The 16,302-nt window shown below is 48.4% G+C and overlaps 8 protein-coding genes across 12 annotated transcripts; 4 read left to right on the top strand and 4 right to left on the bottom strand.

Annotated features, from left to right (window-relative positions):
• The first annotated feature begins 3 nt into the window (after positions 1 to 3).
• Positions 4 to 3,385, top strand: LOC136184432 (retinol dehydrogenase 12-like). Of its 2 annotated transcripts, XM_065971338.1 has the most exons (6): positions 4 to 89; positions 151 to 1,339; positions 1,651 to 1,980; positions 2,041 to 2,359; positions 2,418 to 2,741; positions 2,796 to 3,385. In XM_065971338.1, the coding sequence occupies exons 1-2, from the start codon at positions 19 to 21 to the stop codon at positions 1,064 to 1,066; spliced, it is 987 nt and encodes a 328-aa protein (XP_065827410.1). In that variant the 5' UTR covers positions 4 to 18; the 3' UTR covers positions 1,067 to 1,339; positions 1,651 to 1,980; positions 2,041 to 2,359; positions 2,418 to 2,741; positions 2,796 to 3,385. The 2 variants fall into 2 exon arrangements, with proteins under 2 accessions (XP_065827410.1, XP_065827409.1); XM_065971337.1 differs by lacking the exon at positions 4 to 89 and having other exon boundaries at positions 1,065 to 1,339.
• Positions 3,273 to 6,157, bottom strand: LOC136184429 (protein spire homolog 1-like). The gene is made up of 14 exons (XM_065971333.1): positions 5,916 to 6,157; positions 5,822 to 5,853; positions 5,590 to 5,763; positions 5,365 to 5,490; positions 5,244 to 5,309; positions 5,134 to 5,190; positions 4,975 to 5,070; positions 4,859 to 4,915; positions 4,684 to 4,801; positions 4,232 to 4,620; positions 4,042 to 4,176; positions 3,920 to 3,990; positions 3,837 to 3,864; positions 3,273 to 3,782 (listed from the first exon to the last, which is right to left on the bottom strand). Exons 1-14 carry the CDS (start codon positions 6,109 to 6,111, stop codon positions 3,435 to 3,437), a joined length of 1,893 nt encoding a protein of 630 aa, XP_065827405.1. The 5' UTR covers positions 6,112 to 6,157; the 3' UTR covers positions 3,273 to 3,434.
• Positions 6,158 to 6,237: 80 nt separating this feature from the next.
• On the bottom strand, positions 6,238 to 7,088 carry LOC136184459 (deoxycytidylate deaminase-like). Its single transcript, XM_065971370.1, has 3 exons — positions 6,728 to 7,088; positions 6,458 to 6,671; positions 6,238 to 6,405 (listed from the first exon to the last, which is right to left on the bottom strand). The coding sequence occupies exons 1-3, from the start codon at positions 7,047 to 7,049 to the stop codon at positions 6,348 to 6,350; spliced, it is 594 nt and encodes a 197-aa protein (XP_065827442.1). The 5' UTR covers positions 7,050 to 7,088; the 3' UTR covers positions 6,238 to 6,347.
• A 45-nt stretch (positions 7,089 to 7,133) lies between these two features.
• Positions 7,134 to 9,862, top strand: LOC136185479 (TPR-containing protein DDB_G0280363-like). The gene is made up of 6 exons (XM_065972623.1): positions 7,134 to 7,164; positions 7,218 to 7,394; positions 7,456 to 7,524; positions 7,572 to 7,796; positions 7,851 to 9,257; positions 9,310 to 9,862. Exons 1-6 carry the CDS (start codon positions 7,149 to 7,151, stop codon positions 9,639 to 9,641), a joined length of 2,226 nt encoding a protein of 741 aa, XP_065828695.1. The 5' UTR covers positions 7,134 to 7,148; the 3' UTR covers positions 9,642 to 9,862.
• LOC136185481 (intraflagellar transport protein 74 homolog) lies at positions 9,637 to 12,638 on the bottom strand. The gene is made up of 22 exons (XM_065972625.1): positions 12,619 to 12,638; positions 12,477 to 12,562; positions 12,374 to 12,420; positions 12,276 to 12,318; positions 12,144 to 12,221; positions 11,941 to 12,088; positions 11,829 to 11,889; positions 11,713 to 11,772; positions 11,600 to 11,661; positions 11,460 to 11,538; positions 11,283 to 11,405; positions 11,190 to 11,223; positions 11,020 to 11,135; positions 10,925 to 10,965; positions 10,743 to 10,876; positions 10,591 to 10,688; positions 10,376 to 10,537; positions 10,263 to 10,325; positions 10,146 to 10,205; positions 10,040 to 10,094; positions 9,846 to 9,977; positions 9,637 to 9,782 (listed from the first exon to the last, which is right to left on the bottom strand). Coding segments are annotated over exons 1-22 (1,803 nt in total). The 5' UTR covers positions 12,621 to 12,638; the 3' UTR covers positions 9,637 to 9,663.
• A 35-nt stretch (positions 12,639 to 12,673) lies between these two features.
• LOC136185484 (ras-related protein Rab-3D-like) lies at positions 12,674 to 13,408 on the top strand. The gene has a single exon (XM_065972629.1). It carries the CDS (start codon positions 12,674 to 12,676, stop codon positions 13,283 to 13,285), a length of 612 nt encoding a protein of 203 aa, XP_065828701.1. The 3' UTR covers positions 13,286 to 13,408.
• On the bottom strand, positions 13,254 to 15,272 carry LOC136185483 (CBY1-interacting BAR domain-containing protein 1-like). 4 transcript variants are annotated; one of them, XR_010669542.1, is made up of 9 exons: positions 15,134 to 15,272; positions 14,981 to 15,085; positions 14,885 to 14,927; positions 14,656 to 14,832; positions 14,365 to 14,602; positions 14,242 to 14,310; positions 14,089 to 14,190; positions 13,873 to 14,035; positions 13,714 to 13,827 (listed from the first exon to the last, which is right to left on the bottom strand). XR_010669542.1 is itself a non-coding variant. In XM_065972628.1 (8 exons), exons 1-8 carry the CDS (start codon positions 14,829 to 14,831, stop codon positions 13,494 to 13,496), a joined length of 975 nt encoding a protein of 324 aa, XP_065828700.1. In that variant the 5' UTR covers position 14,832; the 3' UTR covers positions 13,254 to 13,493. The 4 variants fall into 4 exon arrangements, 1 of the variants encoding a protein (XP_065828700.1); XM_065972628.1 differs by lacking the exons at positions 14,885 to 14,927; positions 14,981 to 15,085; positions 15,134 to 15,272 and adding an exon at positions 13,254 to 13,655 and having other exon boundaries at positions 13,873 to 13,977; positions 14,030 to 14,033; positions 14,084 to 14,190; XR_010669541.1 differs by having other exon boundaries at positions 14,981 to 15,272.
• Positions 15,273 to 15,299: 27 nt separating this feature from the next.
• LOC136184516 (galactose-3-O-sulfotransferase 2-like) lies at positions 15,300 to 16,280 on the top strand. Its single transcript, XM_065971424.1, has one exon. It carries the CDS (start codon positions 15,300 to 15,302, stop codon positions 16,278 to 16,280), a length of 981 nt encoding a protein of 326 aa, XP_065827496.1.
• The last annotated feature ends 22 nt before the right edge of the window (positions 16,281 to 16,302 follow it).

Raw genomic sequence — 16,302 nt, 5'->3', positions numbered from 1 at the left:
CTTTCACCTCGACCCCGCATGGCAAGAAAGTTGCTCACTATCGCATTTGTCGGTGGACTTGTTGCTCTGAGCATTGTTGCAATTCGCAGGTGAATCGACTCTTTTGCCTCTCCTGTTTGCTCTGATAGGAAACTCGCAGTCGATCCGTAGATACGTTGCGGGCGGCGTGTGCACGAGCCAAAGGCGACTCGATGGAAAAACGGTTGTCATAACAGGCGCCAATACCGGCATAGGAAAGGAAACGGCCGTCGACATGGCTCGTCGAGGGGCCCGAGTGATCGCCTGCAGTCGCAGCAAAGAACGCGGCGAAGCGGCGGTGAGAGAGATCAAGGAGCGTACGGGAAGCGACGTCGTCGTGCTGCAGCAATTAGATTTAGCCGATCTGGCGTCGATTCGCGACTTCGCGGAGAGAGTTCTAAAGGAAGAATCGCGAATAGACGTTTTGATTAACAATGCCGGCGTCATGATGTGCCCGTACGAGAAGACGAAGGACGGATTCGAAATGCAATTCGGCGTCAATCATCTCGGCCATTTCTATCTCACCCATCTCCTACTCGATCGTCTCAAGACGAGCGCGCCGAGTCGAATCGTCAACGTCGCGTCGAAAGCGCAAAGGTATCACGGAACGTGGTACGACGGATCGATCGATTTCGACGACTTGAACGGGGAGAAGTCGTACGACAGAGCGCGAGCGTACGGGCAGAGCAAACTCGCCAACGTTCTCTTCACGCGCGAGCTCGCACGTCGTCTAAACGGAACGCGCGTCACCGCCTATTCCCTCCACCCCGGGGCCATTCTCACCGAACTACCGCGCCACTTGGAAAACATCCCCGTCCTCGGCTATCTCGTCAAACCGCTGCTTTTTGTATTCTCGTTTGCGCTCAAGACCCCTTTTGAGGGAGCCCAGACGTCGATCTGCTGCGCCGTCGACGAGAGATTGGAGAATGTCAGCGGACGCTATTACTCCGATTGCGTCGAAGAACCATTGCTCTCGCACGCGACGAACGATACGGTAACTAAGAAACTGTGGGAGGTCAGCGAACGCCTCACCGGCATCGCCCCGTAGCTATTTTTACTCGTGATTGGTTCTTTTTCGTCCGCGTTTCGAGCTTTCGCGGTGTTCTCTGTACACTCTATACTTAGCGCGAGCGTCGACGTGTGGCGACCTCTGCGGATAAGCAAACAGACGTTTAATTACCGGCGATAATTGGATAAAGGCAAAGGCCAGATGTGCCTCGTCAAGAACGTAAATTGGAGTAATCCCGTATTAGTGGACGAGATGCTCTCAACGGTGCGCTTTGTCCTCTTGCTTTTCTTCGCAAGCCAGCTTTTGACCTCAGTAAGCCGACCCCTGGACATGTCCAACGACAACAGAGTCTTTCTCCGCGGGAGCGCTCCTAACTCTAGGGCCGGGAAACTTGAAGGAGAATCAGCATGATTATTGATTACGAGAATCACTGTCTTCAAGTTCTTGACAGTTATTTGACTATCAGTTTCCAGTAGTGTAACACTACTGGTAGAACCCCTCGTACACTTAGCCCACACAGTGGCGTAACCACGGTCTGTTCCTCATCACGATGACTTCAATATTAGGCGCGCGCGCTGTCCGAGGGCAAACCGCGGAACACAATTATGATTGTTCTCTTGCAGGCAGTCTGCGAAGGACCTCAAATTGGCGGTGTCGAGGTGATGTTGCTGACATATGAGAACCCTGAGCACCGAAGAATGGACGGCGAATGCTGCGACTGGTACGGATGCGAGCAAGATTGCAGAAGCTATTTCTCCTTCTGTCTTTGGACCGGACAAAACGGCTCAGCCTCTGACCACTGGCAAACACAGTGCAGTAGACGCAGAGCTACCAAATCGTTTGGAGACTCGAAGATTTTCTATAAGAGCAAAACCTCTTTGGGAGGAAAGGACCCTCTAAAAGGCCCAGCAGTGAGAAATCCACTCAAGTGGTCATTCCGAGAAGCGTGGGCTGTAAGTCATTACGCTAATGGGGAAAATGGGTTTAGATAAAGATGATATTTTTTTTTCTAGGGTTCATTCAATCTGAGCATCAAGATAGCTAATGGAGGCCATTTCGGTGCACCCATCGCTGATCTGAAGTTACTCGTGCCCAACGCAGAACCGTCAAAATCGTGGACAGAGCAGATTCTGCAAGCAAAATTCCAAAAATATCTGAAACTGAAATGGCGAGTCAAATGCCGTTCCCACTACTACGGAGACTGTACAACGTATTGCAAAAAAAACGACACGGACAGCGGTGGACACTACAAATGCAACGCAACAGACGGCAGCAAGATATGCCGAAAAGGCTGGATCGGTGCGGATTGCAAGGAACGAGCACCAAAACGAGGTAGTTGCCATCTTTAGTGATCAACTTCTTCTTGCAATAACAAACTTAATCCGTCTAGTGCCTTCACCGTGCAGGCCAAAATCGTGCGACAATGATACGTCTGTGTGCATCCCCGCCACCGCCGCTAATGGGTCACTGTTTGAGTGCAAGTGCAGAGATGGTTATAGAAAACAAGAGAGTAGGGACAGCATGTGTCATCGCATCGTCTGCCCACCCATCATCTTCACTGGTCCCGTCAACGCCAGCTACAGTGATCCGCTACGCACTCTGGGCAGTGTTGTTACCCTAGATTGTTTGGACGGTCTCATATTGATAGGAACTAATGGCTTTGTTTGTGCTGGAAACGGTACATGGACAGGCAAAGTCCCGCTCTGCGCCAGGGGTAAGGGCATTATCATCTTCCCTAGACTTTTTAGCGCGGTTTCTATTTATGCAGATGTGGGAAAGACTGAGCCACTTGTGGTGGGGGGGCACCACACTTTGATCTATGCCGGGTGCGCGGCGGGAGGAGTAACGCTGTCTCTTCTTGTCATTTTCGGGTTCCTATGGCGATGCAGAAAAAGCCGCCGCGGCTCGACCGAATCACCACAGCCTCAGTCTCCTACGAATCTACAAGACAAGAAGGAATCTGTCGTCGAGAACGATTGTGAATCAGTCGCGTTGCAAGACGAAGCTAATGAAGATGACACGGTGCCGTCCGCTGTGGAAGCGCCGCCGACGCGGAGTGAAAACGAGAGCGATGACACAGTGGAAGTACCGCCGACGCCGCCGCCTCCGCCGTCACAGAATCAAAGCAAAGACGACGCTGAATCTATTCCGATGGCATGCTGAATGATTGAAAACGTCTAGAAATAGAAACAGGAACCGCTAGTTCTATTTAGCCTAGAAATAGCCCGTCGCTACACACAAAGACTCTGAAACCGAACCTGATTGCTTTCTACGCCTTCTTTTCTGATATAGAACGTCCTTTCCAAATGCATCCCAAATAGTCTAATAAATACATATCAACGGTTCTCTACTCTTAAATTGCTAAACCTCACGCAAAATACAGTTCTTATTTACTTTCAAATAAATCCTAGACGAATATTTGTCGACTCGTATCCAAATGCCGAATCCTATACATCGTCGATTTGGCGCCGTCTTCCGACTTATCTTCCGGCTTGTCGTGCGCCGCGCCGAATCGACCGTCGACGGGCGACCGCGTCTTCTGTTGTTCTCGTCTGCTGTCTAAACCTCCCAGCATATTTCGACATGCGGTACAGACCTCCATATCTTGGCTGCCGCTGCTCGACGGTCTCGCGTCGGCGGCGGCGGCGGCGGCGTTGCGACGACGAAAACTCCCGTGGCGAATGAAGCTGAACGACTTGGCTCGTTGAAGCGGTTTCTGTTTGAATTTTTTAACGTAGTGACTCGGCATGGCGATCTAAAGCGAGGCAATTGAACTATAGCGTTCACAATCCAACGTGCGACTACGTACTTTTGACGTGCACTTTAAACAAACCCGTCTAAGAACATAGGAACAATTTGAATCATTTCATTGATTTGTTTCCGCGCGTTTACTTATTGCAAATTTCGCAGTGTCTTGAACGCTCTAATAGGGAAAACCGAACAACGCGACAAACGTTGCAAAGCTGAACAAACGTCAATAGGAAAAATATATAAGCACTCTCGACTCGACAAACTTTTTCATTTTTAATCATCTTGTAGACGTCTCCGTCTTCGACTTCAAGGGTTTCCATCGTAGCTCGATCTAGGACATCTCGTATGTGTTTGACTTCGTCCAGACTGACAGCGTGATTCATCATCTCGCTGTCATCCTTTTGGGGGAAAAAAGGTGACGGCACCATTGAGAAAATAAGGCAGCTACCTCACCTGATATACCAACGACTTCACGTCCACGTTACTCTTACTCTTCACCATACCATTGGAAGCCACCACGGGTAACTCAAGATCCTGTCTACTGTTTGTTTGCAGAGCAACGCTCTTGGGTGAACTGAGCTCCGTCGGAGTGAGATGACTCTCCCTGACAACGGGTTGCTCGTCGTCGTCGTCGTCTGGACTCAAGGAGATCTGCGTCGTGAAACTATCTTCTCTCTCTAGTTCCCTAAGCAACTCGGCAAACGGCTTCGCTTTGAGTCTCTTCCGTTCGCTAGGCGGCATGGGCGACAGAGAACGACTTACTACCGCGCCCGATAAAGAAGAATGCCGAAGTCGCCGGGTCGCCGCTGAGACGATCGAAGGAGAATTTCCAAGGATGGGCACTTTGAAGAAAAGCTCAATTAGAGCTAACACCTCTTCGTTGTTCCGTTTACACCTCGTCTTACCTGACAATTCTCTTCTGTTGACAGTCTTCAATTGAGGTCTAGATCGAATGTCTTTCAGTAGTAAATCCATAGGAGTTTCGTCGCTTATAAGTTTGGGACCGAGAACGCGACTTTCGACCTGAGTTAACGCCAAATCGGATCAGAAACAAAGAAACGCCTTCGCTCATCCACTCACAGGTTTCAAATGCGGATGACGAGTATCCGCCTTCTTTGACTTCAGTTCCAGGAGCTCCTAAAGAGCAGAGAGACAGTCATAAGACAGTCAACAAGGCGAAAACAACTCATCTGCACCAGCGTAGTATTCAACTGGGGCGGATTCCTAATCGTCGCCATCAATTTCTCATAGGGTGTCAAATCGTACCGTCGCGGATTTAGACTAGGAACAACCTGTGGCGATAAAAACATTCCTCTTCGCAAATAAATTCTACACCCCGAGTCTCTTTTTAATACCTTTTTCAAATCGACGCCCATACGCAATTGTTCTACTACGCTCATCCATAAAACCATCTAGAGAAGGAAAAGGTGTGAATGCTGCATGAGGGAATGGAAAGCGGTCACACCCATTCGTTGGGTACGACGTCCGGTAGCTCGTCGTAAGCGCGGCGTTTCCCTTGCAATTCGTAAGTCTATGCATAGAAACGTTGTTGTACAGCTATAGAGTCGATCGACGCGACGACGTACGGAGGCGATTCGGACATCCTTGCGTTGCGTCAAGGAGACTTTTTTCGCCTCGTTCACGAGCAATCGACACATGTAACCGTAGTGAGAATCGGCCTCGTCGGGCAAAGGCAATCGTTTCACGCAGGCCTTCCGAAGAAAGGAAAGGGAACGTTTCAGTCATTTTTCCGACATTCGCGTCACGCGATCCCGTAGCCATGCAAGTTCTCATCCTCCTTCTCTTCCTACCTCCGTAATTCCATCGAAATCGACGGCAACGCTGTCGTCGTCGACGCTGTCGTCGTCGCAGCCAGCCATGGCGACGAGAAGACGCTCCAAATCGGCGTCGAGCACGCGCTCTTCGTCGCTCGCCAAACCGAAGTCGAGCGCGTGATAGACGCTGAGCGCGAGGGAGGACACGAGCTGTACGAAGTGTGCGAGTCATTAGAGAATCAGATACTCTTAAATCCGATCGGTTTACTTCACGTTTCGTAGCCGCTACGAGACCTTTACCTAAAAGGCGCGACGACATTAGAAGAAAGGTGTACTTTTTTTCCCTCGCGATCGCATCGCACCCTCCCATTGAATGTCGATCGATCCGTCGGTCGCCATGCGAACGAATTGGGGATCGATGGGATGAATGGGCTGTTCGTCTCGACGTCGTTGACGCCAGATTCGCTTTAGCAGAGTCGCCGAGCGATAGAGGATCGCCCACGCTTGTTCTTGGGGCAGGGGCCGCGCGAGGAGTTCCATTATGTCTTGTAGGTGCATGATCGAGGCGCTCGCGACGCGACTGGCGCGTCGACGAAAGAGGGGGCGCACTCAAACACAACGAAGCATGCGTGTCACACACACGCCCACTCGGCGGATTTGCGCGATGTCGTCACAGTGGAATCAAAAAAGGGGGTGTGGCAGGCAATGCAATTAATTAGGACAAACGTTGCGTGGACCCCCGTGCGAAACGCAATTTATACTCTACATTCGTCCAACGCAATAAAAGTCAGTAATTACTTAATAATGGAGTCAAAATCGATTGTGATTTGAGACATTCTGGGTTTGAATGGCCTGCAATGTAAAAATGCCTTACATGTGATTTGATCTCTTCTTTCACATGTACCTGTATTTGATTCCGGCCATTGTGAGAAGTCGTCGCGAGGCAATAAACGGCTCCTTATCGTGATACTTATCACAATAATAAATAATTTCCTTGATGCCAGACTGGATGACGAGCTTGGCGCATTCGTTGCAAGGAAACAAAGCCACATACATAGTACACCCTTTCACATCGGAAGAATTCTTATTCAAAATAGCATTCATCTCAGCATGACACACTAAATGAAAAAATCGCAAAATATTAATTAATTAATCTTAATTATAAAAAATTGACCGTATGGATATTTTGTTTCGAGCGAGGTGTCGGCCTGCCGCGCCCACGGCAATTCGTCGTCGCTGCATCCGTTTGGCATTCCGTTGTAGCCGATTCCGACGATTTTCTTTTCGGCGTTTACGATGCACGCGCCCACTTGCGAATTGGGGTCTTTGCTTCGCTGGGCCGACAGGAACGCGACCGCCATGAAGTATTCGGACCATTCTAGATAGTCGCTTCGCTTTTGTCCCGGAGCGATTTCGTCCTCGCTTGGCGACTCGGCAGATGCAGACGAGTAGTCTGACGTTGCATCGTCGGCCGGTCCATTTATCGAATCCGTCATGGCAATCGTTTGGCGCAGAATGGACGTCGCGCTTTTTTGTATCCGGGTACGAACGAGATTTTGCAACTTCTCCGCAATCCCGGATTTTATAGTTACAGCATGGACTCGGCCGAAGGTAAAAAGACGTTTGTAGAAGAATTTTCCAAGACCGAATTGACTGAAATTTAGCTGTCAAATTGATTATATCCGAATTGTCATCGGCGAGTCCCAAATCGGTGTTGACTCGCGATCTCGCACACCGACTGCAGCTAGAGAAAAGGGAAGTCAATCGGCTGTTGTATCGGTTGGAGATAGACGGAATCGCTCAACGAGTTACCGTGAAGCCACCCTCCTGGCGACTTGCAGGTTCTGTGGGCGTGGTGACGGGTTTCAATATCATTTTACACTTTAACCTTCTTTCCGACAGGAGAAAAGGAGCGGGGACGAATTCAAAATAAAAGCCTTGGTCAACAATTCGAAATTTCGGCTACTGATTGTATGGTCATCTGATGCATTTTTCAAAATTATATTTCTCTTCTTAAGCTTTTTCGGTTGTGGAGAAACAGCTATTATGCGCTTTGGCGGAGAACGCCGATTGGATGAAAGCCTCAGAACTTGCCAAAGAGCTCGGATTGGAGTCGACTAGTGCAGCGAGCAATGGCCTGAACAAATTGTTAGGCAAACAAATGGTGGTGATGAAGCAGTCGGAAAACGGAATTGAACTCTGGCAATGCAGCCAATCACTGACAAGAAGACAATTCGTTCAAGGTGAAAAAGTCAATTGATTAAAAATTTATTGGACCCCGCTCATAATTTTTATAGGAAGCGGGAGAGAAAACGGCGGGGTGGACGAGTTTGCTGTGACCGGAAGATCGGCTCTACCTGGAAGACAGGCAGAGCTGCCAGAAGACGATGATTTGGATCCGTTTGCATTCCCCAGCGCATCATTTGGTTCAGGAACAAGACGTCACGTTGAAATGATGGAAGGAATGGAAAATCTCAAGATTTCTGTTTCATTTCAAGACGATGGTGATCATTCAGCTCCAGCCAAGGAACGAGTATCAGAGTCAGCGTCATCAATGCATCAGCAGCAGCAGCAGCAGCAGTTGAAACGTGAGCAAGAGCAACGGCAGCGGATAGAGCAAGAGCAGCGGCAGCAGCTAGAGCACCAGCGGTGGCTTGATCAGCAACAGCAGCAATTGCGACAGCAGTCACAGCCCAAGCCACAACCATCAGTAGAATACAACATAATGCCAATTCCCGGACGAGGACATTCGTTTCAAAGGCCGCCAACTCGTTTTCGAGCTGCCGAACAGCAACCCGTCGTTGCTTCGCAATCGCCGTCGTTTCCCGCCCGCTCTTTCTCGACGGCGGTCGAGCGATTGCTTGCAGTCAGTAAGGGCGGGGGCCACGGCGTTCCTCGTTACACGACAAAGCGAACGGAGAACGGTTGGTTTAGCAGCGTCCGATGCGGTCGACACACGTTCTCTGTAACCGGCTGCACCTCGAAGGAAGACGCTATGGAAAGGGCCTCAGCCGACGCGTGTAAGTCCCTGAAGAGATTTTTGAAGCCTGGACAACAAGCGAACATATTCCGCCAGCCGTCCGTTCCGCAGCAGCCGCAGCAGCAGCAGCAGCAGCAGCAGCAGCAGCAGCAGCAGCAGCAGCAGCAGCAGCAGCAGCAGCAACAGCAACAACAACAACAACAACAACAACAACAGCCTCGGTCTCGGCAGTTCCCGCCTCCTCAGCAGTTCCAACAACATCAACAATCTCAGCAGCCTCAGCAATTCCAATATGTTCAGCAAGTTGAACAACCTCAGTCTCAGCAGTTTCAACAATCTCGACGACTTGAGCAACGTCAGCCGCAGCAATTCCAGCACCTTCAACAGCCTCAGCCTCAGCAGAGTCAGCAGTTTCACCACGTTCAGCAACCTCAGCCTCAGCCTCAGCCTCAGTTTCAACAGCTTCAGCCGCCTCAGCAATTCCAGCAACCTCAGCAACCCCCAAAGGAAGAATGGACCGATTATAAATCGGCGTTGAATGCCTTCTACTCCCGCCGATCGCTTCCCTTTCCGACTTTCAATACGGAAAAGGTCGGCGGCCGATACTTGTGCACGCTTCAACTGAACGACGGAAAGACGATCACCAACGAAGTTCCGACGCCTAATCGAAAAGAAGCCGAACGAGATGCAGCTAAACGCGCATTGGAATACCTGAAAAAAGAAGGTCAGAGCCACTCGTTTTTCCTCTCTTTTGCACCGCACGTTTTCCATCGCAGGTCAAGACGACGCCATCGAATTTTCGTACAAAAACGAATTACAGACGGCGTGCACGCAAGGAGGCAAACCTACTCCCGTCTACGAGTCGACGCAAACGAAGGACGGCCTATTCGAAGCCGCCGTCATTTTCGAAATACCGGGGCACAAGAGCTACCTCGCGAAAAAGGTATCGAGCAATGGGCGATATAGAACGAGTGGAATCGCCGAGCAGAACGCCGCGAAGGAAGCGCTCGCGCTCGTGCGAAAATTGCACGGGGGTTCGTTGCGAGGGCGCGGAGCGGCCGTCGCCGTCGCCGCGCAGCGGGGCGGTCGAGGCTCGGGAAGAATCTAGGACACACGTACACTTCGTATTCTCAATAACCTAAACTGTGCTGAAGCGAGTGAATGATGAGTTGGTTTAATTCGGAGAGTTCCTGTTTAACGTTTTTCTTCACCGGTTTGTAGTCGCCTTCAGCCGTTTTCTGGGCTATGACTGGTGGAGACAAAAGCCGTTCGTTATTGTTCTTGTTCTCTTCTAATGAATGATTTTACTTACATTCTTTCACGGCGAAATTGTTTTGCTCGTGATGTTGCCATTTGCGTTCGAGATTCGTGAGCTGCGTGTACGTTTCGTTTTCCTCCAGCTGGGCTTTAGCCGTATCGAGTTGAGACGAAAGGCGAAGCAAATCTAGGAGAGAGAGAGCATCTGCTGCTCACAACTCGCACTCCCATAATTGAGATACTAAATACGTTTTTTGAACGTATCCTTCTGCTTTAGAAGAAGCTGTTTCTCCGTGTTCAGACTCTAAAAGAACTTCGTACACGGAAACGCACACAGAATACCTAGTCTTAGTACTTCTTTCTTCTCCGTAGCTGCCCGTCTCAAGCTCGACAAATCCGTAAAAGTAACAATCTCCTGCGAGAGTGCAATCGTTTATAAAAGAGAGTGGAATATCCTAGAAGAGAGACTTACGGCTTTCAATGTTTCAATTGTCCGCTTCAAATCAGCCAATTCAACAGATATCTTAGATTCCAACTAGGAAGAAAAAAATCGTCCAACGTTGTCTTTTTCTATTTGTGGCTCACCTCTTCGACTTTGGCCAAATCTAGCCTGAGCTTATCGTTTTCGTCATGCAATGACTCCATTGTCATCTGCGATTTTTCCTTCTCCTGCTTCTTAAACTCCAAGTCTTCTTGTATTTCCTTAAAGTCATCGACGCTGGGAAGCTGCTCAGATTGAACTAAACTCTAGGGCGCAAAACGGTTCTCGTCTTCATGACGTCACAACCCATTGATCTCACTTTAGACATGTGCTCCAAAATAGCGACAATTGTCGTTTCGAGTCGATCCAATTTTTCCTCCTCGCTCGTTTTCAACTCCTCGAATTTTCGAAAGAAGTCTAAATCGTATAGTAGATAAAGAAATCGAGCAAATTGCATCGTTTATCACAAACCGTCCATCGTTTCCTCTTTCTTTTTAAGTTCCTGAAATCGTCCGCTCTTCTCTCCCTGATAATCCTCGAGCTCCCTTTCAATATTCATCAGCTCGTCCTGCCCACGTTGAACTTTATCCTGCATCTCGGTAGCCCTGAGGAAACGAAGTGAAACACAAATAGGACAAACAAGACTATCGAACCGTTTCTCCAAAGTAGCAAGTTCCATGTTATCATCGTGAATCTTAGAGAAAGAATTTCGCACAACATCAAAAAGACGTCTCTGTGATATAATAACCTGACGAGTAAGCCGAGTTTTTTCTTCGGCTGGAGTCTCCCTCGTCTCTCGTTCCACGTCCTGCCTTAACGCATCTCTCTTCTTTCTCACAGCGTTCAGTTTGTCGTGAAGCACGGCTAAGCGCAACAGGTGTCAAAAAAACCCCTTCCCAGGCCACGAAAAAAACAAACCGGCTTCTTGTTTTATTGCAGACATGGCCATTTCCTAAGAAACGACTCCCTAAGCTCTTCTGTATTTCCCCTCCTCCCCACAAAACATCTCACCTCTTCCATCGCTTTTGTCTTCGCCAGCAATTGATCCAATTCTTGTTGCTTCCTATCGACCTCCTCTTGAAGTCTTCTGTTCCTTGCTTTGAGTTCTGCGTAACGGTCTCTATCTTCAGGCTCCTAAAACGATTGCATTCGGTTTTTTTTCGGCGTCAGAAATTTCGTTTCTCTTGCCAAATTGTCAATGAGATCGTCGCCCGCTTGACGTTCGCGTTCAATTTCCTGCTCCAAATCGCGCAACTGTTGCTCCTTTCTAAAACGACACACAAAATCAAATTTGTGAGCGAGGAAAAGTGATGCTGACTCCTCCTCACTCTTGTTTCTCCGTAAAGAAAACGTCCAAGTTGGCCTCTTCTCTATCATTTCGAGCTTTCATCTGCAGAAGAACGAAACTAGAGCCCCAAGCAATTAATCCCTGCTTTCATACAGCTGAATATTCACTGACAACGTCACCAATGTCGGTCTCTGTGTTAGCCTTATCCAAAAGCTAAAGAAAAGATCATTTCCTCTAAAAAAAGTTACATTCACTGTAGCACCTCATACCATATTATAGTCTGCCAGCTGTCCTTGAAGTTCCTTCAATTCGCCAGCCAAAGTTTCAGCTCTAGAGTAAAATTGCGCTTAAAAATTTTTTTAATGCTTCTATTGTTGTTGCCTTTTCTCGTATGTCAAATACGTCGAATTTTCTGCACTTCGTTGATCAATTTCCCGAGTCAACTTCGCCACTTCCGAATTCAATTCGCTCGTCTTCATTCGCAGCTGACCCAAATAGAAAGTCTTATCATAAACGACGCGATCGGGACCTAGAACATCCATCTCAAAACATAAGGAAATAAGAACCCATGCCAGCCCGCCCACCTCGTGCTCCCGTCTTAATTCCCGTCAATCCTTGCTGCGTCACAGGTCGATCGGCAACTTTGACGGACGATGCAAGAGCTAAATCATTAAATAATCAAAGTTAACGCGCGCCACGCCCACATATGTAGCTACCTTGGCCGCCTCTGCTTCCCGGTCTCGCCGCTGTCCCGGGAACCTGAAATCGACGTATCTAAGGGCGTGTTTGCATTCGCATTTTTAGTCTGGTTTACTGCTGCTCCAGCAGGCATCGCGAATCCGGTCGGAGGTCTTCCCATGGCTGTCGCAATGACGTTCTAATAGTTGCTACTTAGCGAAAAAATGTGTCCTACTAACACGATCCTGGAACTCTTCCTCGCGTTCCCGGGCGAGCCCCCGATTGAGCCCTTCCTCGGCTCGTCGGCGGTCTTCCACTGTCCGACCTTTTGTTGACAATAAAATAGCAATGCAAGATAGCAATTTCGGTTCGTAGTCTTACATTTTCCTTAGCAACGACCGCTGGAGACGACAGAACGTGCGCTAAGCCGCGAAAAATGACAGACTCGGAGTCTCATTTCACCTTCAAGATATGTCTCGTCGGCGACAGTCACGTTGGAAAAACAGATCTCTGCAAGAACTACGTCGAACGTGCGACGGATTCGTCCGTTTTTCGCTATCACAAGCAAATCGAGAACGAAAATCGGCTCTACACTATGGAAATCTACGATTTGCCAGGCGCTCATCGTCACGCCGACATGGCATCGCACATGTGTTCGGGAAGCGCCGGACTAGTCTACGTCTTCGACAAGACGCGACGCCAAACGCTGACCCGTCTCGATGACATCCGGGAGCGTCTTAAAACGCTAGGCAACGACGCCATGACGTCGGTTTTGGTGGGAAATCGACGAGATTCGCGTCGACCAGAAGTCGTGACCTACGAAGATGGCCGAGCGTACGCCAGCAAGTACGGTATGACGTATTTTGAAACGAACTTGTCAACAGAACGCGAAAACGCAAAGCAGCCCTTTGATTTTCTCTTCACCGAAATCGAAGATCGCATACCCGACCCCGTTCATCCCAGTGCGCTCGTCAATCAGAATATTCACATAGGCCCCGCTTTTGATACACCGGAGATGCGAGCCAAGTTGTTTTTTAGTAAAAAATGAACACGGAACACGGAACACGGGGCCCCTAGCACGTTATATAGACACAGAGAAATAGGTTTTAATGCATAGAACGTTGACCCTCACGCTCGGATGATCAGTTGACACAGGAATCTAAGTCATTTAAAATCAAGCTGTAGTGTACGCGTCTTAGTTGAATGGACTATCCCTTATTGGCTTCTAGTCCTAGCTCATCGTACCATACTATCTGTCACATGTCTTCGACTTCATCGTTGCTTGCACTGTCATCTTCATCGTTCTGCATGCGCGATGGCTGTTCCTCTGAAAGATGACGGGATCTCTGCTGGTCCTCTTCGCCATCTGTCGTAGCATCGCCACCGTCAGTCTTAATATTCATTCGCTGCCTGAAATGCTAAATTGACACACGTGACCCACTCACTATATACACACAGCATATTCGATTAGCAAACCATTAGATCTCCCGGTGCGTCAATAGATAAAACGTTCTGAAACGCGACTGTGTAGAGCTCTAGCGCCTTTCCATGAAAAGTCATATGAGCTTGAATGTACTCTGATAAAGCCATCTAAACAAAACAATCTCCTACATTGAATTCCATATTCCTATATACTCTTAGATCTCTGATCTTTTTCTTTTCAAAATTAATCATGTGATCTTCAAAGGCTTTCTGTGCACGTACCGACTCGGCACGAGCCTTGCTCACCTCTTGCCGAGCCTAGTATATCAGAGATAATCATCTCCTGTCATTTGAACAAAGAGTCGGATACCTGTCTCTATAGAACACCATATTAGAGCACTCGATTCAACGCAATAGCGGGCACAATACCTTCTTCGTCGTATCGGCCGGTTCTCTTGTCGTCACTCGATCCAGATTCCTTTGCTTGGCTAATTCCCGTTCAAGCACATTCTTCCTCAATCGTAACTCTTCCTATAGCCACAGCCCCCAAATACAAGAACGTTCCGAGTCCAAGAGCATTACTTTCGCTTTTTTGCACACGTTTCCGTACTCGGTCAAAGGTTGAATAACTTTACTTTGCAGTCTAGCGATCTGTGATCGAGATACGCCGTTTTTTCCTACCCCAGGTAAAAATGGGCTATTCACCAAAGTCTCCCTGTAGTCTTCGAGTCCGGAAAAGCATTCGGCACATCCGGACAATGCCGATTTGACGCTCGGACCTTCCGTCGTCGAAAAGTCGTTCAGCGTTCGCGCCAGGGCGTCGGTCTTGTCGCGCAGTTTGCCCGTTTTGCGCGAAATCGCGGCGAAATCCTGCATAACGGCGGCGAAGTTGCTTTCCGTTAGCGTAAGATGCTCCTGCAGAGCTTTCCCTTGCGCTTCGCTCCTTGATAAAATCTATGCGTACAACACGATGCATTTTACAATTTTACGTCGTACTCTGCCCGAAGATCGCTGCCAGACGCCATTCTTGTCGTGCAAGTAAATTGCGAGTGTCCGTAACAATAGTTGTGGGAGCTAGCGCACTTCCTCCGGCCAACGTCGACTGTGTGTGGAAAAGAGAAGAACTCACCTTGCTTCATTGAAGCCGCCAAAGACTTGCTGCCCCAAAGCATCCTGTTAGAATGCAGTGATTATAAATAATAGTTTTAGCTGAGACTTGTCCCACCCTCCTTCTTCAAGTTTCCTACTACAGTACTGTATTCGCGCACCTGCGCGGCGCAAGAAATGAATAAGCAAGAAGCCGAGATGCCATCGTACGTACCTGCCCATCGGCATGCCGGCACAGCGTAATGCGGAAGACTGTCAGTGTGATCATATGCATGCATGCCGCGGTCATCATGTAAATTTGTCTACGCACTTCTCACTCCTATTGTTCAGTTTCAAATTAGAGCTACCGTTGCGCCATGAAACGAACGTTGTCGCTCGGTATGGTGGGCATGGGACTACTTCTTTTTGTCTTTGCCATAACTGTGAACCATTTTACTGGGACAATGAAGACAATCTCCGCCGAGTCAGTGACAGCTAGCTCTCTGTGTTCCATAGAGAAACACACGAGGAGGATGCTTCTGTTCCTTCGTGAAATGCTATTGTCGTCAGGTGTGAAACTGATTGAACCCGTTCGAAAGTACGCTTACATAAAGACACACAAGACAGGAAGTACGACCCTGTGGTATGTGATGAAGCTCTACGCCATTAATCACGGGCTACGAAGGGTCGAACCAAGAGACAAAATTCACCTTGGTCACCCCAGACACTTGGAATTGAATAATAGCCGCATGTATCTTCAAACGCACAAAGTTGGCGAGTACGACGCTCTTTATGACCACTGCCGATTCAATAAGAGCGTTATGGACAAACTCCTAAATAAGCCCGCCTATATCACTATTCTTCGCGACCCAATCACTCGATTTGTGTCTGCGTTTTACTTTCTTAGTAGTTACAGACGTATGGCAGGAAAAGAATCATCTGTTGGTCAGTTTTTATCCAATATTGACAAGTACAAAAACAGAATCAATCGTTTTACGCAATGGGCCGGATTCAATGGTATGGCGTTCGATTTAGGGGTCGATCCGCCGTACAAGGACGAGGACGTCGAGAGAAAAATAGTCGAAGTGGAAGAGTCATTTGCCGTTGTACTCATAATGGAGTATATGCCCGAGTCGATGGTGCTATTGAAACGTACGATGGGGTGGGAACTGGACGACGTCATTGCACTTCCACAGAATTCTCATCCTAAATTGGCGTCAAAATCTGGATCGTCTACGGATAAATATACGGCACATCATACCGGTGACTCGTTAGACAAAAAGCAGAAAGACACGTTGGCAAAACTGAGCCACGCCGACATGAAAATCTATCATCATTTCAATGCAACATTTTGGAAACGCGTTCAAGCGGAGTTCAGGTTTCAGGAAGAGGTTCAGCTGTACCGAGAAAAGCTTGAACGTTATCTCAAAGAAAGAGAAAAGAAGGGTCTCCTTGAAAAAGACGTCATATTAGGAAAATTAAAACTTCCAGACAAGGCGCTTTCTGCATCTAAACTTCAAAATAACTCTAATTGAGCACGTTCGCGTTTGTTTTTAG

Source organism: Oscarella lobularis, chromosome 3, assembly GCF_947507565.1.
Source record: "Oscarella lobularis chromosome 3, ooOscLobu1.1, whole genome shotgun sequence".
NCBI classification, from domain to species: domain Eukaryota; kingdom Metazoa; phylum Porifera; class Homoscleromorpha; order Homosclerophorida; family Oscarellidae; genus Oscarella; species Oscarella lobularis.
Note: the sequence above shows the minus strand (reverse complement) of the source record. Positions and strands in the feature narration are given on the sequence as shown.

Excerpts from the sequence above, each read along its gene's own strand:
- LOC136185481 (XM_065972625.1), bottom strand. Across the intron at positions 11,773-11,828 it reads AGCTGGCAGACTATAATATG|CTTTTGGATAAGGCTAACAC; the intron begins GTATGAGGTGCT and ends TCTTTTCTTTAG. Across the intron at positions 9,978-10,039 it reads GAAGGATACGTTCAAAAAAC|ATTTGCTTCGCCTTTCGTCT; the intron begins GTATTTAGTATC and ends TCTCTCTCCTAG.
- LOC136184516 (XM_065971424.1), top strand. The coding sequence starts at position 15,300 with ATGCTATTGTCGTCAGGTGTGAAACTGATTGAACCCGTTCGAAAGTAC.
- LOC136184429 (XM_065971333.1), bottom strand. The coding sequence starts at position 6,111 with ATGCACCTACAAGACATAATGGAACTCCTCGCGCGGCCCCTGCCCCAA. Across the intron at positions 5,310-5,364 it reads AGGATGTCCGAATCGCCTCC|ACTTACGAATTGCAAGGGAA; the intron begins GTACGTCGTCGC and ends TTCTATGCATAG. Across the intron at positions 4,621-4,683 it reads CAACAGAAGAGAATTGTCAG|TGCCCATCCTTGGAAATTCT; the intron begins GTAAGACGAGGT and ends TTTTCTTCAAAG.
- LOC136185479 (XM_065972623.1), top strand. Across the intron at positions 7,395-7,455 it reads ACCCTCCTGGCGACTTGCAG|GAGAAAAGGAGCGGGGACGA; the intron begins GTTCTGTGGGCG and ends TCTTTCCGACAG. Across the intron at positions 7,797-7,850 it reads AAGAAGACAATTCGTTCAAG|GAAGCGGGAGAGAAAACGGC; the intron begins GTGAAAAAGTCA and ends TAATTTTTATAG.
- LOC136185484 (XM_065972629.1), top strand. The coding sequence starts at position 12,674 with ATGACAGACTCGGAGTCTCATTTCACCTTCAAGATATGTCTCGTCGGC.
- LOC136184459 (XM_065971370.1), bottom strand. The coding sequence starts at position 7,049 with ATGACGGATTCGATAAATGGACCGGCCGACGATGCAACGTCAGACTAC. Across the intron at positions 6,672-6,727 it reads CGAAACAAAATATCCATACG|TGTGTCATGCTGAGATGAAT; the intron begins GTCAATTTTTTA and ends TTTTTCATTTAG. Across the intron at positions 6,406-6,457 it reads ATGGCCGGAATCAAATACAG|GCCATTCAAACCCAGAATGT; the intron begins GTACATGTGAAA and ends TTTACATTGCAG.
- LOC136185483 (XM_065972628.1), bottom strand. The coding sequence starts at position 14,831 with ATGCTTTGGGGCAGCAAGTCTTTGGCGGCTTCAATGAAGCAAGGTGAG. Across the intron at positions 14,603-14,655 it reads GGCAGCGATCTTCGGGCAGA|GAGCGAAGCGCAAGGGAAAG; the intron begins GTACGACGTAAA and ends GATTTTATCAAG. Across the intron at positions 13,656-13,713 it reads ACGCACCGGGAGATCTAATG|CATTTCAGGCAGCGAATGAA; the intron begins GTTTGCTAATCG and ends GTGTCAATTTAG.
- LOC136184432 (XM_065971337.1), top strand. The coding sequence starts at position 1,229 with ATGTGCCTCGTCAAGAACGTAAATTGGAGTAATCCCGTATTAGTGGAC. Across the intron at positions 1,340-1,650 it reads CAAGCCAGCTTTTGACCTCA|GCAGTCTGCGAAGGACCTCA; the intron begins GTAAGCCGACCC and ends GTTCTCTTGCAG. Across the intron at positions 2,360-2,417 it reads GGAACGAGCACCAAAACGAG|TGCCTTCACCGTGCAGGCCA; the intron begins GTAGTTGCCATC and ends TAATCCGTCTAG.